Raw genomic sequence first — 15,347 nt, 5'->3', positions numbered from 1 at the left:
CCAGTATTATAGTAGTTATATTCTTGTACATTGGAGACAGTATTATAGTAGTTATATTCTTGTACATAGGAGGCAGTATTATAGTAGTTATATTCTTGTACATAGGGGGCAGTGTTATAGTAGTTATATTCTTGTACATAGTGGGCAGTATTATAGTAGTTATATTCTTGTACATAGGAGGCAGTATTATCGTAGTTATATTCTTGTACATATGGGGGCAGTATTATAGTAGTTATATTCTTGTACATATGGGGGCAGTATTATAGTAGTTATATTCCTGTACATAGGAGGCAGTATTATAGTAGTTATATTCTTCTGTATATGGTGTAGTATTATAGTAGTTATATTCTTGTGCATAGGAGGCAGTATTATAGTAGTAATATTCTTGTGCATAGGGACCAGTATTATAGTAGTTATATTCTTGTACATGGGAGACGGTATTATAGTAGTTATATTCTTGTACATAGGGGCCAGTATTATAGTAGTTATATTCTTGTACATAGGGGCAGTATTATAGTAGTTGTATTCTTGTACGTAGGGGGCAGTATTATAGTAGATTATATTCCTGTACATAGGAGGCAGTATTATAGTAGTTATATTCTTGTACATAGGGGCCAGTATTATAGTAGTTATATTCTTGTACATTGGAGACAGTATTATAGTTGTTATATTCTTGTACATAGGAGGCATTATTATTGTAGTTATATTCTTGTACATGGAAGGCAGTATTATGGTAGTTATATTCTTGTACATCGGGGGCAGTATTATAGTAGTTGTATTCTTCTACATAGGGGGCAGTATTATAGTAGGTTGTATTCTTGTACATAGGGGGCAGTATTATAGTAGTTATATCCTTGTACATAGGGGGGCAGTATTATCGTAGTTATATTTTTGTACATAGGGGGGCAGTATTATAGTAGTTATACTCTTGTACATAGGGGAGCAGAATTATAGTGGTTATATTCTTGTGCATGGGGGCAGTATTATGGTAGTTATATTCTTGTACAAAGGGGGCAGTATTATAGTATTTATATTCTTGTACATAGGGGGCAGTATTATAGTAGTTATATTCTTGTACATAGGGGACAGTATTATGGTAGTTATATTCCTGTACATAGGAGGCAGTATTATAGTAGTTATATTCTTGTGCAAATGGGGTAGTATTATAGTAGTTATATTCTTGTGCATAGGAGCAGTATTATAGTAGTTATATTCTTGTGCATAGGAGCAGTATTATAGTAGTTATATTCTTGTGCATAGGAGCAGTATTATAGTAGTTATATTCTTGTGCATATGGGGTAGTATTATAGTAGTTATATTCTTGTGCATAGGAGCAGTATTATAGTAGTTATATTCTTGTGCATAGGAGCAGTATTATAGTAGTTATATTCTTGTACATAGGGGGCACTATTATAGTAGTTGTAGTCTTGTACATAGGGGGCAGTATTATAGTAGGTATATTCTTGTACATAGGAGCAATATTATAGTAGTTATATTCTTGTACATAGGGGGCAGTATTATAGTAGTTGTAGTCTTGTACATAGGGGGCAGTATTATAGTAGATTATATTCCTGTACATAGGAGGCAGTATTATAGTAGTTATATTCTTGTACATAGGGGCCAGTATTATAGTAGTTATATTCTTGTACATTGGAGACAGTATTATAGTAGTTATATTCCTGTACATAGGAGGCAGTATTATAGTAATTATATTCTTGTACATAGGGGCCAGTATTATAGTAGTTATATTCTTGTACATTGGAGACAGTATTATAGTAGTTATATTCCTGTACATAGGAGGCAGTATTATAGTAGTTATATTCTTGTGCATATGGGGCAGTATTATGGTAGTTATATTCCTGTACATAGGAGGCAGTATTATAGTAGTTATATTCTTGTGCATATGGGGTAGTATTATAGTAGTTATATTCTTGTGCATAGGAGCAGTATTATAGTAGTTATATTCTTGTGCATAGGAGCAGTATTATAGTAGTTATATTCTTGTGCATAGGAGCAGTATTATAGTAGTTATATTCTTGTGCATATGGGGTAGTATTATAGTAGTTATATTCTTGTGCATAGGAGCAGTATTATAGTAGTTATATTCTTGTGCATAGGAGCAGTATTATAGTAGTTATATTCTTGTACATAGGGGGCACTATTATAGTAGTTGTAGTCTTGTACATAGGGGGCAGTATTATAGTAGGTATATTCTTGTACATAGGAGCAATATTATAGTAGTTATATTCTTGTACATGGGGTCAGTATTATAGTAGTTATATTCTTGTACATAGGGGGCAGTATTATAGTAGGTATATTCTTGTACATAGGAGCAATATTATAGTAGTTATATTCTTGTACATAGGGGGCAGTATTATAGTAGTTGTAGTCTTGTACATAGGGGGCAGTATTATAGTAGATTATATTCCTGTACATAGGAGGCAGTATTATAGTAGTTATATTCTTGTACATAGGGGCCAGTATTATAGTAGTTATATTCTTGTACATTGGAGACAGTATTATAGTAGTTATATTCCTGTACATAGGAGGCAGTATTATAGTAGTTATATTCTTGTACATAGGGGCCAGTATTATAGTAGTTATATTCTTGTACATTGGAGACAGTATTATAGTAGTTATATTCCTGTACATAGGAGGCAGTATTATAGTAGTTATATTCTTGTGCGTATGGGGCAGTATTATGGTAGTTATATTCCTGTACATAGGAGGCAGTATTATAGTAGTTATATTCTTGTGCATATGGGGTAGTATTATAGTAGTTATATTCTTGTGTATAGGAGCAGTATTATAGTAGTTATATTCTTGTGCATTGGAGCAGTATTATAGTAGTTATATTCTTGTACATAGGGGTCAGTATTATAGTAGTTGTATTCTTATACATAGGGGGCGATATTGTAGTAGGTTTAGTCTTTAACATAGGGGGCAGTATTATAGTAGTTATATCCTTGTACATAGGGGGCAGTATTATCGTAGTTATATTCTTGTACATAGGGGGGGCAGTATTATCGTAGTTATATTCTTGTACATAGGGGGGCAGTATTATCGTAGTTATATTCTTGTACATAGGGGGGCAGTATTATCGTAGTTATGTTCCTGTACATAGGAGGCAGTATTATAGTAGTTATATTCTTGTGCATAGGAGCAGTATTATAGTAGTTATATTCTTGTATATAGGAGGCAGTATTATAGTAGTTATATTCTTGTACATAGGAGGCAGTATTATAGTAGTTATATTCTTGTACATGGGGTCAGTATTATAGTAGTTATATTCTTGTACATAGGGGGCAGTATTATAGTAGGTATATTCTTGTACATAGGAGCAATATTATAGTAGTTATATTCTTGTACATAGGGGGCAGTATTATAGTAGTTGTAGTCTTGTACATAGGGGGCAGTATTATAGTAGATTATATTCCTGTACATAGGAGGCAGTATTATAGTAGTTATATTCTTGTACATAGGGGCCAGTATTATAGTAGTTATATTCTTGTACATTGGAGACAGTATTATAGTAGTTATATTCCTGTACATAGGAGGCAGTATTATAGTAGTTATATTCTTGTACATAGGGGCCAGTATTATAGTAGTTATATTCTTGTACATTGGAGACAGTATTATAGTAGTTATATTCCTGTACATAGGAGGCAGTATTATAGTAGTTATATTCTTGTGCATATGGGGCAGTATTATGGTAGTTATATTCCTGTACATAGGAGGCAGTATTATAGTAGTTATATTCTTGTGCATATGGGGTAGTATTATAGTAGTTATATTCTTGTGCATAGGAGCAGTATTATAGTAGTTATATTCTTGTGCATAGGAGCAGTATTATAGTAGTTATATTCTTGTACATAGGGGTCAGTATTATAGTAGTTGTATTCTTATACATAGGGGGCGATATTGTAGTAGGTTTAGTCTTTAACATAGGGGGCAGTATTATAGTAGTTATATCCTTGTACATAGGGGGCAGTATTATCGTAGTTATATTCTTGTACATAGGGGGGGCAGTATTATCGTAGTTATATTCTTGTACATAGGGGGGCAGTATTATCGTAGTTATATTCTTGTACATAGGGGGGCAGTATTATCGTAGTTATGTTCCTGTACATAGGAGGCAGTATTATAGTAGTTATATTCTTGTGCATAGGAGCAGTATTATAGTAGTTATATTCTTGTATATAGGAGGCAGTATTATAGTAGTTATATTCTTGTACATAGGAGGCAGTATTATAGTAGTTATATTCTTGTACATGGGGTCAGTATTATAGTAGTTATATTCCTGTACATAGGGGGCAGTATTATAGTAGGTATATTCTTGTACATAGGAGCAATATTATAGTAGTTATATTCTTGTACATAGGGGGCAGTATTATAGTAGTTGTAGTCTTGTACATAGGGGGCAGTATTATAGTAGATTATATTCCTGTACATAGGAGGCAGTATTATAGTAGTTATATTCTTGTACATAGGGGCCAGTATTATAGTAGTTATATTCTTGTACATTGGAGACAGTATTATAGTAGTTATATTCCTGTACATAGGAGGCAGTATTATAGTAGTTATATTCTTGTACATAGGGGCCAGTATTATAGTAGTTATATTCTTGTACATTGGAGACAGTATTATAGTAGTTATATTCCTGTACATAGGAGGCAGTATTATAGTAGTTATATTCTTGTGCATATGGGGCAGTATTATGGTAGTTATATTCCTGTACATAGGAGGCAGTATTATAGTAGTTATATTCTTGTGCATATGGGGTAGTATTATAGTAGTTATATTCTTGTGCATAGGAGCAGTATTATAGTAGTTATATTCTTGTGCATAGGAGCAGTATTATAGTAGTTATATTCTTGTACATAGGGGTCAGTATTATAGTAGTTGTATTCTTATACATAGGGGGCGATATTGTAGTAGGTTTAGTCTTTAACATAGGGGGCAGTATTATAGTAGTTATATCCTTGTACATAGGGGGCAGTATTATCGTAGTTATATTCTTGTACATAGGGGGGGCAGTATTATCGTAGTTATATTCTTGTACATAGGGGGGCAGTATTATCGTAGTTATATTCTTGTACATAGGGGGGCAGTATTATCGTAGTTATGTTCCTGTACATAGGAGGCAGTATTATAGTAGTTATATTCTTGTGCATAGGAGCAGTATTATAGTAGTTATATTCTTGTACATAGGAGCAATATTATAGTAGTTATATTCTTGTACATAGGGGGCAGTATTATAGTAGTTGTAGTCTTGTACATAGGGGGCAGTATTATAGTAGATTATATTCCTGTACATAGGAGGCAGTATTATAGTAGTTATATTCTTGTACATTGGAGACAGTATTATAGTAGTTATATTCTTGTACATTGGAGACAGTATTATAGTAGTTATATTCTTGTACATAGGCGGCAGTATTATAGTAGTTATTCTTGTACATAGGGGGCAGTATTATAGTAGATTATATTCCTGTACATAGGAGCCAGTATTATAGTAGTTATATTCTTGTGCATGGTAGACCGTAATATAGTAGTTATATTCTTGTACATATGGGGTAGTATTATAGTAGTTATATTCTTGTGCATAGGAGCAGTATTATAGTAGTTATATTCTTGTTCATGGGAGACAGTATTATAGTTGTTATATTCTTATACAAAAGGGGCAGTATTATAGTAGTTATATTCTTGTACATAGGAGGCAGTATTATAGCAGTTATATTCTTGTACATAGGGGGAGTGTATTATAGTAGTTATATTCTTGTATATAGGGGGCAGTATTATAGTAGTTATATTCTTGTACATAGGAGGCAGTATTATAGTAGTTATATTCTTGTACATAGGGGGCAGTATTATAGCAGTTATATTCTTGTACATAGGGGGCAGTATTATAGTAGTTATATTCTTGTACATAGGGAGCAGTATTATAGTAGTTATATTCTTGTACATAGGGGGCAGTATTATAGTAGTTATATTCTTGTACATAGGGGGCAGTATTGTAGTAGGTCTAGTCTTGTACATAGGGGTCAGTATTATAGTAGTTATATTCTTGTACATAGGGGGCAGTATCATAGTAGTTATATTCTTGTACATAGCGGGCGGTATTATAGCAGGTGTTTTACTGTACATAGGGGAGTAGTTAGTATAGTTAAGTCATAACTTAGTTGATTGGTTTCAAAAGTGATGAATTTTGGCCATTTACATGGTCTAGGACAGGACCATAGTGGAGTTTCTATCTTGACCAAGTTTGTTGTCTTATTGCTGTAAATCAGATGTTGATGACCTTTTTTTTTATTTCACCGGTTCCCTAGTCAAGCAGGTTTCATGAAAGATTGGGTATGGTTGTGGGTTTCAGTTATGTACACTTAGGTTCTGTAAATGTACTCTTGCCACATCCACGATCTCTGCGATCGCCTCGCACGGCTGACTCCAGCAGGGGTCCTCGCTGACGTCTGCCCTTCTCTGCAAGAGGCGACATGTACACGGCTTGTGAACAGGTGCCGTGATCTCTGCCCAATCCTTCCTCAGAAAGAGTGGATCACACTTAATTAAGCTCAGTTTCATGACAGAATGAGTTATTGTTTCTTTTCATGCGTAGTAAGAGTCGGTGCCGATGCTTAACTCCGTGTGCGCCAAATATTTGTTCAACAGGGTCAGTACAAGTGTCTGTGGAAAAACACAATATGCTTACTTTTCACTCTTTTAATTTTCTTTTTTTTTTTTTGCAGCAAGCAGGAGCCCGAGCCCAAGAGGATGAAGACCGAAGACGAGGATTTCAGCATCTCACACTTGGCAGATGGCAACGTCACTTCCGTAAGAGTTTGCACTTTATATACACATATAACATTTTTTTATTTCTCAGACCCTTCCTGCCACAATGTAACATAATTGTGGGCGTCGGTTTCATTATTTCAATTCCTGTTGTAAGTATATAGGCTGTAAATTAAAGCTTCGGGACAAAGTTCTGTTCGTCCACCAGAGGTGGAGGTGGGCATACTGCATGCAGTTGTTCTCCTCTGCTGGTCTCCTGAGTCGCTGGTTCCAGCCTTCTAAGATGGACGACACAACCGTCAGATCAGCTTATGCCCACAGTGCATTGGTAATGTTAAAAAACAAAACAAAAAAAACCCAAAACATTGCGTTGTCTCCAAGAAAAAGCGATCAAAAAGTCCAAAATTGTACCAATAGAAACTGCAGGATGTCCCACAAAAACAATCCCTGACGTAACTGTCAGCAGAAAAATAAGAGTGGTGGCAGCAGATAATTTACTTAAGGCCAGATTTGCGTTCTTTCTTTCGATTTCACTCCTCTTAGAAATGTTAAGAAGTATTTCAGTACATTATGTGGTACATTAGTTGGTACCATTGAGAAATACAACTTGATCCACAAAAAATGAGTCCTCAGACCGCTGCGTCAATGGATAAATAAAGTTAGGATTTTTTTCTTTTTTAAAAGGGGGAAGAAAAAACAAAAATAGGGGTGGCGGGGGGTAGCTGCGTTCTTGAGAGGTTAAAGGAAATCTGTCACCCACTTTTAGTCCTATGAGCTAATCTTATTTGCTCAAAGTAGCTGATTCCGCGGATGTAAGTATTATACTTGGACCCCCACCGTTCCCTGGAACGCAGCGCATTGAGAGGTGCAAGAAGTAGTCTATTTAGTGCACTGCTCTAAGAGCTGACACCTAGGGAATATCGGGGGAGACAAGTAACATCCCAGGACTCGGTGGGTCAGATTAGCTTATAGGGCTCAAAGTAGCTGGCAGTCTTTTTAACCCTCTCCCACACGACTATGTATATAAACATCATGGGTAGGAAGGGGCTCCTGTTATATGTCGTATATTTATGGCCTGTGGATGGTACGGGCTTAGGAGCTGAGCCAGCTGTGACTGACCGTTAGGGTCTCACTGCGACTGCGGGAACTGGAGTGAGCACCCATCCCTGCTGTTAACCCCTCAAATGCCCGTGTGATCGATGTTGATAGCCACCTATATGAAATTTAGAGGCAGTGGAGGGAGCTCTCTGTTAGGCCATCAGTCCTTCGCCATGAAATCACTTAGAGCCAATAGGTTGCCGTGACTTCATGTAAATGTATAGCAATAATGCACTGCAGTGCGGAAATGTGTTATCCAAGAGATCATAATATCACAGGGACACAAAAAAGTGGGGGAAAAAATATAAATAGAATTTTTTTTTTTATTTGTTGTGGCTTTTTTTTTGTTTTTTAGTTGTGTACGGTATTCTTTTTTGTTTTAAAAAAAAAAAAAAAAAAAAAGATAAGGCCTCATGTCCACTCAAAAAATACAATCCGCGCAGAATCTGCCACGGCGGATTCCGCGCAGATTTTCTTTAAATGGTATTTTTTTTGCATGCAGATATCCGCACACATTGCTATCAATGTGATAGCAATGTTGTCGATCCGTGGCAAAATGGAGCTTGCCGCGTTTTTTCTCCTGCGCGTGAAAGACGCAATTCTTTTAAAATGCCATCCGTGGGTGCAAAAATCAATTTAATGGACCCGCGGATGGCAATGATTCCCTATGGGCAAAATCCGCTGTGGATTCCACAATTCCATTTAGCTAGTGGACATGAGGCCTAAAAAGAAACCATGTTTAGTATTTTCACATCTGTAACAACCTGCACAATACATTGAACACATTTTTTATCCCGCGTGGCAAACACTGTTTAAAAAAAAAAAAACAAAAGAGCTGTAAACTGAGCGAAGATTTAAAAAAAAATTTTTCTTGTGAATTTCACATCCCAAAAAGCAAAATAAACGGGAGATGCATACATAGTAACATAGTATGTTAGGCCGAGAGGAGACAAGGTCCATCTAGTTCAGCCTACAACACCCCACGGAGCTCCATCTATGGGAAAATAACGTTCTGGGTCTCTGAATGCAGCAAAACCAAAACAAATTAATTTCCAAAAAAAAAAGTTTTTTTTTAGTTGAAAACCCAACAACTCTACGGGGTTATTACAGATAATCTTCTGTATTTTGAAAAACTCATAACTCACCTGTAATAACCCTCAGATACAGAAATCTGATATCCATAGCAATATACTCAAAAATTTTCATTCAGCAAAACTAACAGTAAAGCTCAATGCTCACGGGAAAAATGGAATATTGAAACCTCGCGGGTCTCCCACATGCGTGATCCGCGCCCATAGGGAATCATCGGACACCCACAGGTAATGAATTACCTGCAAATGTCATTTTTCCCTGGCGCGCGGATTGTACGTACGGAAAAAGCACCCACAGCATGCTCCATTTTGTGTGGCTTTCCCAGCTTCCATTGAAGCCTATGGAAGCCGTCTGGTCCTGTGGCACGCCCGCAGCTGTCACTGCGTCCATGCTACGGGAAGCAGGACTTGAAAATGAAAGTGCGCGTGGCACGCTGCAGTCGTGCCGAAAACATCCGCCGGGCCTAAGAAAGGAAATCTGGGCGCGACGCAGGGGAGACCCGCAGCATCCGGACAGGTAAGTATAGTTGATTTTCTGGCCTCATGTCGGCGGGAAAGGTGGGATCCGCTGCGGGATTCTGCATGGAGAATCTGAGTGGGCCCGAATTTCCCCGTGGACATGAGGCCTAAGACAGTCTTTGTTGTCCAACCAATCATAGTGCAGCTATCATCTTACCTCAGCAGAAATGAGCGCTGCGCTGTGATTGGTTGCAGTGGGAACAAGGACTGCTGCCCCGTTTGTTAAATAAGGCCCATAAAGTTTTAATTTGCTGTATTCGTCACTAGGAGGATACAAGACAAGTTGGCTGCCACTGAAGGCAGGAGAGCGTTTTGCATCATTGATTTTCACATCTACCCGTCTGTTATGTGCAGCGTGATAATTGGACAAAGTTTGGTGGTGACCCACCCAGCGGGCGCGCAATTTGTAAGCAGTACTCCAATGTTAAGGAAATGGTTGCATCTGTTAGTGAGAATCATCCGACCATCCAGCAGTAAGCGTGGAAACAGCGGAGCGTCCGTGCTGGTCTCACTCGAAGTCCTCGGAAATCCACTGTCATTGCAAGCGGAGAATTAGACGTCCCGCCGCCGACCCGGTGAAAGATTCTGCGCAAATGTTTACGATGTTATTCCTACTGCCTGCAGTTGTTGCCGTCCCTGAATCCGGGTGCCATTCTTTCTGCGAGAGTCTGCAGACTGTAATGGGAAGTGATGGCTTCATGGAGTCTTTAGCGTTTAGTGATGAAGACGCCTTCCAGCTTTCGGACAACATGTTATGTCAGAATCTGGTGCCGGGTGCTACAGGCCCCCTCACCACGATCTGCGGCATCCCAGAAGCCATTGCATCAGTCATTGTGATCCGCTACAACGCATACGGCAGGATCGTGACTACAGGCTCCATGTGTCTCCAGTGATGAAGGGGGTCACACTGATCACCTCCGATGGGAAAAACAATTTTGATGTTGGGCAACAAAACTTTGAGTTTGTTTCCATTGATATCAGATTTCTGTATCGGAGTGTCATTAAATGGGAGTGATTGGGGGGAGGGAAATGTCCATTTGTAATACCCCTGTATATAATTTTGGTATCCTCCTACAGACAGAAGTCCTCCTGTCCTTCATACAACATAGTGAATTCCCTGAGAACAGAATTGATGTTTTTCATGTTTGATGTTTTGGGGCTAATAAAAACTGCGGCTCGCCATGCAGAGAGTAAGCCCCAATACGGCCGTGTGGACGGAAAAATAAGTTATGGCCTATGAAAAGCAGAGATAAGGACGCAATGATCTTCTTTGCGATTTCTCCCCCCCCCCCCCCCTCCAGTACTAAACTAGGACCAAGGGTTAAGAGTTGTTTTTTTGCTTCAGTTGCAAGCAGAAGTCAGTCCTACATCTTGTCCTCTGCAAGGCAGAGAGGTTGTGGCAGGTCGGATTCTGCGCACAGGCTTGTGTGGTGGAGACCCGGTGCCCAGTGCCAGCTGAGTGATTCATGGCACTGCCCCCTATCTCCCGCTCTTGCCAGGCTCATGTCACAGTGACTGAGTGCAGTGAGTTCTGGTTCAGACAGGCCTGGCGATGGGCATACAGGACGCTCATTATCCCGCAGTCACAGCAGCCGCCTGATGCTCTCACTAATGACCTTCCCTTCTGAAAAAACTACACCAAAAGAACAGCAGCAAAAGACACTTGTGTCCGCGGTCTGAGAAGAGCGAGGAGCATGAGTGACCACCCATAATGCAGCCTCCGCAGGAGTTCTCACCTAGCTTTCCCACTATCCTGAATGGCGGCTCTTCCTGTTAGCGATGCATCCTTTGTACCACTGTATGTGTTAGACGAGTTGTGTGATCAGTGATGAGATGTCACTTCGTTCCAGGTGGGAAGTGTGAATCCAGCCGACGACTTCCGTGTGCTGGTCAGACAGAAAACAGCAAACTTCCAGGAATGTAAGTCTCATTATCAAGATGTCCGTCCAACAGGAAGACGTCTGTATGGAAATGTCTGCCCCTTGATGATACCTTTATTTTACATCTCTCCATTGAACCTATTTAACAATCTATCTCATTGATAAACCCAGCAACCCAAAGGGAAAATGTGTTGTATTAATTTGTACTCCAGAGCTGCACTCACTATTCTGCTGGTGGAGTCACTGTGTACATACATTACTTATCCTGTACTGATGCTGAGTTCCATCCTGTATTATACTCCAGAGCTGCACTCCTTATTCTGCTGGTGGAGTCACTGTGTACATACATTACTTATCCTGTACTGATCCTGAGTTCCATCCTGTATTATACTCCAGAGCTGCACTCACTATTCTGCTTGTGGAGTCACTTTGTACATACATTACTTATCCTGTACTGATCCTGAGTTCCATCCTGTATTATACTCCAGAGCTGCACTCACTATTCTGCTGGTAGAGTCACTATGTACATACGTTACTTATCCTGTACTGATCCTGAGTTACATCCTGTATTATACTCCAGAGCTGCATTCACTATTCTGCTGGTGGAGTCACTGTGTACATACATTACTTATCCTGTACTGATCCTGAGTTACATCCTGTATTATACTCCAGAGCTGCACTCACTATTCTGCTTGTGGAGTCACTTTGTACATACATTACTTATCCTGTACTGATCCTGAGTCCCATCCTGTATTTACTCCAGAGCTGTGCTCACTGTTCTGCAGCTTCTGATCTAAAATCTCCCACCATTCCCTGCTGGTTCATTACTTATCCTGTATTATACTCCAGAGCTGTATTCACGATGCTGCAGGTTTTAGAACTGAAATCTCCCAGCATTTCCTACTTTTAGTGTTTGCGCATTGAGGGAAGTTTAGTGTCTCACCAGTTACTGTATAGCAGGTCTGATGCAGCAGAAACAAACATCCCCTTAAGATATAAGAGCTCCGCAGAGCGCTCTGGGTTGTGTATGCTGACAAACCTGCTGACTGTTTTCAATGGCAGCAAGCAGAATTGTGGCCTGTAATGCAGATATAATTGCGTAGATAGCGGTAATACTTTATATGCAGTGACTTTAGATTTTAAAGGGATATTCCCGGCATTTAACCCCTTCTTTAGTACTAGAAGCTCTATCCTCAGGTCATCAGTAGCTGATCGCTGCCTGTGTCATACGGCTGTTTTTCTCACTTTTTGTGTCCATATGTTCCTGGTTTACATTAATGTGTGGCTATTTTTGATTTGGCCAAACGGTCGTACCAGCCACGGGGTGTTTTTGTTTTCAGGTGACTAGCCCGAGGATTGGTCATCAGTATAAAAAGGGTTTAATGCCCAGAAAAAAAGTCCCCTTTTAACTGTAGTCGTCGTCCTCATCCGGTTTTCTCTCTTAGTAAGTAAGCAGCTGATGAAGCGGATCTACGAGTGTCTGGACATCAGACAGCTGCAGTATTACATGAAGAGCCTGAGCTGCATTAAGTGTTTTCGGGCTGAAGCTGTCCGGGTAGGTCGTTGCCTCCTTCATTCTCTGTTATCAGCTCTTTCCTGACAATGACCAGCCCGGGTGCTCATTCTCCACATCATTGTTCTACCCGTAGTTGTCCCATGCCCAGTACTTCAATGGCTTCCTTCAGTCTTTGAAAGAGAGGACAGCAGGCAGCGTATTCAAGGAATTCTGGGAGATCGTGGTTCAGGGTAAGTGTCTGTCTGTAAGACATTCTCTGTTGTCGGGGTCCGGCACCACCTCCCTGCACCATCTGGTGCTCCCTGCAGGAAGCCATGGACAGAGCGCTGGGTCTGTGCAAGTTTTGGCGCTGCCTCCTGCTGACGTGGCGCACAGAGCTGCGTGCATTGATGTCACATCAATCACCTGAGCTGACTGTTGTAGTTGAATCGACGATTGTACTGATTATCAGTTCACAGGGCCCATCCCGTCGCCTGTGGGGGGGCCCCGTCGCCTGTGGGGGGGGCCCCGTCTGCCTGTGGGGGGGCCCCGTCGCCTGTGGGGGGGGCCCAGTCGCCTGTGGGGGGGCCCCGTCGCCTGTGGGGGGCCCCGTCGCCTGTGGGGGGGGCCCCGTCGCCTGTGGTGGGTGGGGCGGCCCGTCCCGTCGCCTGTGGGGGGGCCCCGTCGCCTGTGGAGGTGGGGCGGCCCCCGTCCCGTCGCCTGTGGGGGTGGGGGGGGCCCCGTCGCCTGTGGGGGTGGGGGGGGTCCCCGTCGCCTGTGGAGGTGGGGCGGCCCCGTCCGTCGCCTGTGGGGGTGGGGCGGCCCCGTCCCGTCGCCTGTGGGGGTGGGGCGGCCCCGTCCCGTCGCCTGTGGGGGTGGGCGGCCCCGTCCCGTCGCCTGTGGGGGTGGGGCGGCCCCGTCCCGTCGCTGTGGGGGGGCGGCCCCGTCCCGTCGCCTGTGGGGGGGGGGGGGGGCGGCCCCGTCCCGTCGCCTGTGGGGGGGGGGGCGGCCCCGTCCCGTCGCCTGTGGGGGGGGGGGGGGCGGCCCCCGTCCGTCGCCTGTGGGGGGGGGGGGGCGGCCCCGTCCCCGTCGCCTGTGGGGGGGGGGGGGGCGGCCCCGTCCCGTCGCCTGTGGGGGGGGGGGGGCGGCCCCGTCCCGTCGCCTGTGGGGGGGGCGGGGGCGGCCCCGTCCCGTCGCCTGTGGGGGGGGGGGGGGGCGGCCCCGTCCCGTCGCCTGTGGGGGGGGGGGGGGGCGGCCCCGTCCCGTCGCCTGTGGGGGGGGGGGCGGCCCCGTCCCCGTCGCCTGTGGGGGGGGGCGGCCCCGTCCCGTCGCCTGTGGGGGGTGGGGGCGGCCCCGTCCCGTCGCCTGTGGGGGGGGGGGCGGCCCGTCCGTCGCCTGTGGGGGGGGGGCGGGCCCCGTTCCCGTCGCCTGTGGGGGGGGGGCGGCCCCGTCCAGTCGCCTGTGGGGGGGGGCGGCCCCGTCCCCGTCGCCTGTGGGGGGGGGGGGGGCCGGCCCCGTCCCGTCGCCTGTGGGGGGGGGGGCGGCCCCGTCCCGTCGCCTGTGGGTGGGGGGGGGGGCGTCGCCTATGGGGGGGGGCGCGTCCGTCGCCTATGGGGGGGGGGGGCGCGTCCCGTCGCCTATGGGGGGGGGGGGGCGCGTCCCGTCGCCCTATGGGGGGGGGGCGCGTCCCGTCGCCTATGGGGGGGCGCGTCCCGTCGCCTATGGGGGGGGGGGGGCGCGTCCCGTCGCCTATGGGGGGGGGGGGGGCGCGTCCCGTCGCCTATGGGGGGGGGGGCGCGCGTCCCGTCGCCTATGGGGGGGGGGGGGTCGTCCCGTCGCCTATGGGGGGGGGGGGCGTCCCGTCGCCTATGGGGGGGGGCGTCCCGTCGCCTATGGGGGGGGGGGGGGGGCGCGTCCCGTCGCCTATGGGGGGGGGGCGCGTCCGTCGCCTATGGGGGGGGGGGGGCGTCCCGTCGCCTATGGGGGGGGCGCAGCGTCCCGTCGCCTATGGGGGGGGCGGCGGCGGTGTCCCGTCGCCTATAGAGGGCACCACCCGTCGCCTATAGAGGGCCACCACCCCCGTCGCCTATAGACAAGGTTTAACCCCTTCTCGACGTGTTCCATACATGTATGGCGCACGCTGGTTGGCATTGTATCAAGCAGCCTTGGGGAACCGAGCCTACCTTCGTCTGCAATAGTTGTGATCGGAAGCAGTTGCGGTTGTTAACACGTCAACTTTGACATCGCCATTTAAATGTCCTGATTTGGGATGAAGATGTCCTAAATTGCCTTCCCTGCTATGAGATCGTGGGGTGCCATCCTGGTGCCATGGCAGCCTGGGACCTTCTGAAGGGCTGCCTGGTATAATTGCCCATTAAGAGCTGGCTGTAGATGTCTTGATAGAACGCCAGTCGAAATACAGTATAATGCAATACTATAGGACTGCATTATACAGTATAAGTAAGCGCACGTTTAAGA

The 15,347-nt window shown here is 44.4% G+C and overlaps 1 protein-coding gene across 2 annotated transcripts in view; it reads left to right on the top strand.

Annotated features, from left to right (window-relative positions):
• The window catches only part of XRCC5 (X-ray repair cross complementing 5), a 54,746-nt gene extending 41,424 nt beyond the window's left edge, over positions 1 to 13,322 (top strand). Inside the window, exons 16-19 of one of the 2 annotated variants that reach the window (XM_066575558.1) lie at positions 6,744 to 6,828; positions 11,345 to 11,414; positions 12,820 to 12,929; positions 13,024 to 13,322. In XM_066575558.1, the coding sequence (XP_066431655.1) occupies positions 6,744 to 6,828; positions 11,345 to 11,414; positions 12,820 to 12,929; positions 13,024 to 13,299 (541 nt within the window). In that variant the 3' untranslated portion in view covers positions 13,300 to 13,322. The remainder of the gene's footprint in view (positions 1 to 6,743; positions 6,829 to 11,344; positions 11,415 to 12,819; positions 12,930 to 13,023) is intronic. The other variant, XM_066575559.1, reaches the window with a different exon arrangement.
• The last annotated feature ends 2,025 nt before the right edge of the window (positions 13,323 to 15,347 follow it).

This window comes from Eleutherodactylus coqui, chromosome 8, assembly GCF_035609145.1.
Source record: "Eleutherodactylus coqui strain aEleCoq1 chromosome 8, aEleCoq1.hap1, whole genome shotgun sequence".
Taxonomy (NCBI): Eukaryota; Metazoa; Chordata; class Amphibia; order Anura; family Eleutherodactylidae; genus Eleutherodactylus; species Eleutherodactylus coqui.
Note: the sequence above shows the minus strand (reverse complement) of the source record. Positions and strands in the feature narration are given on the sequence as shown.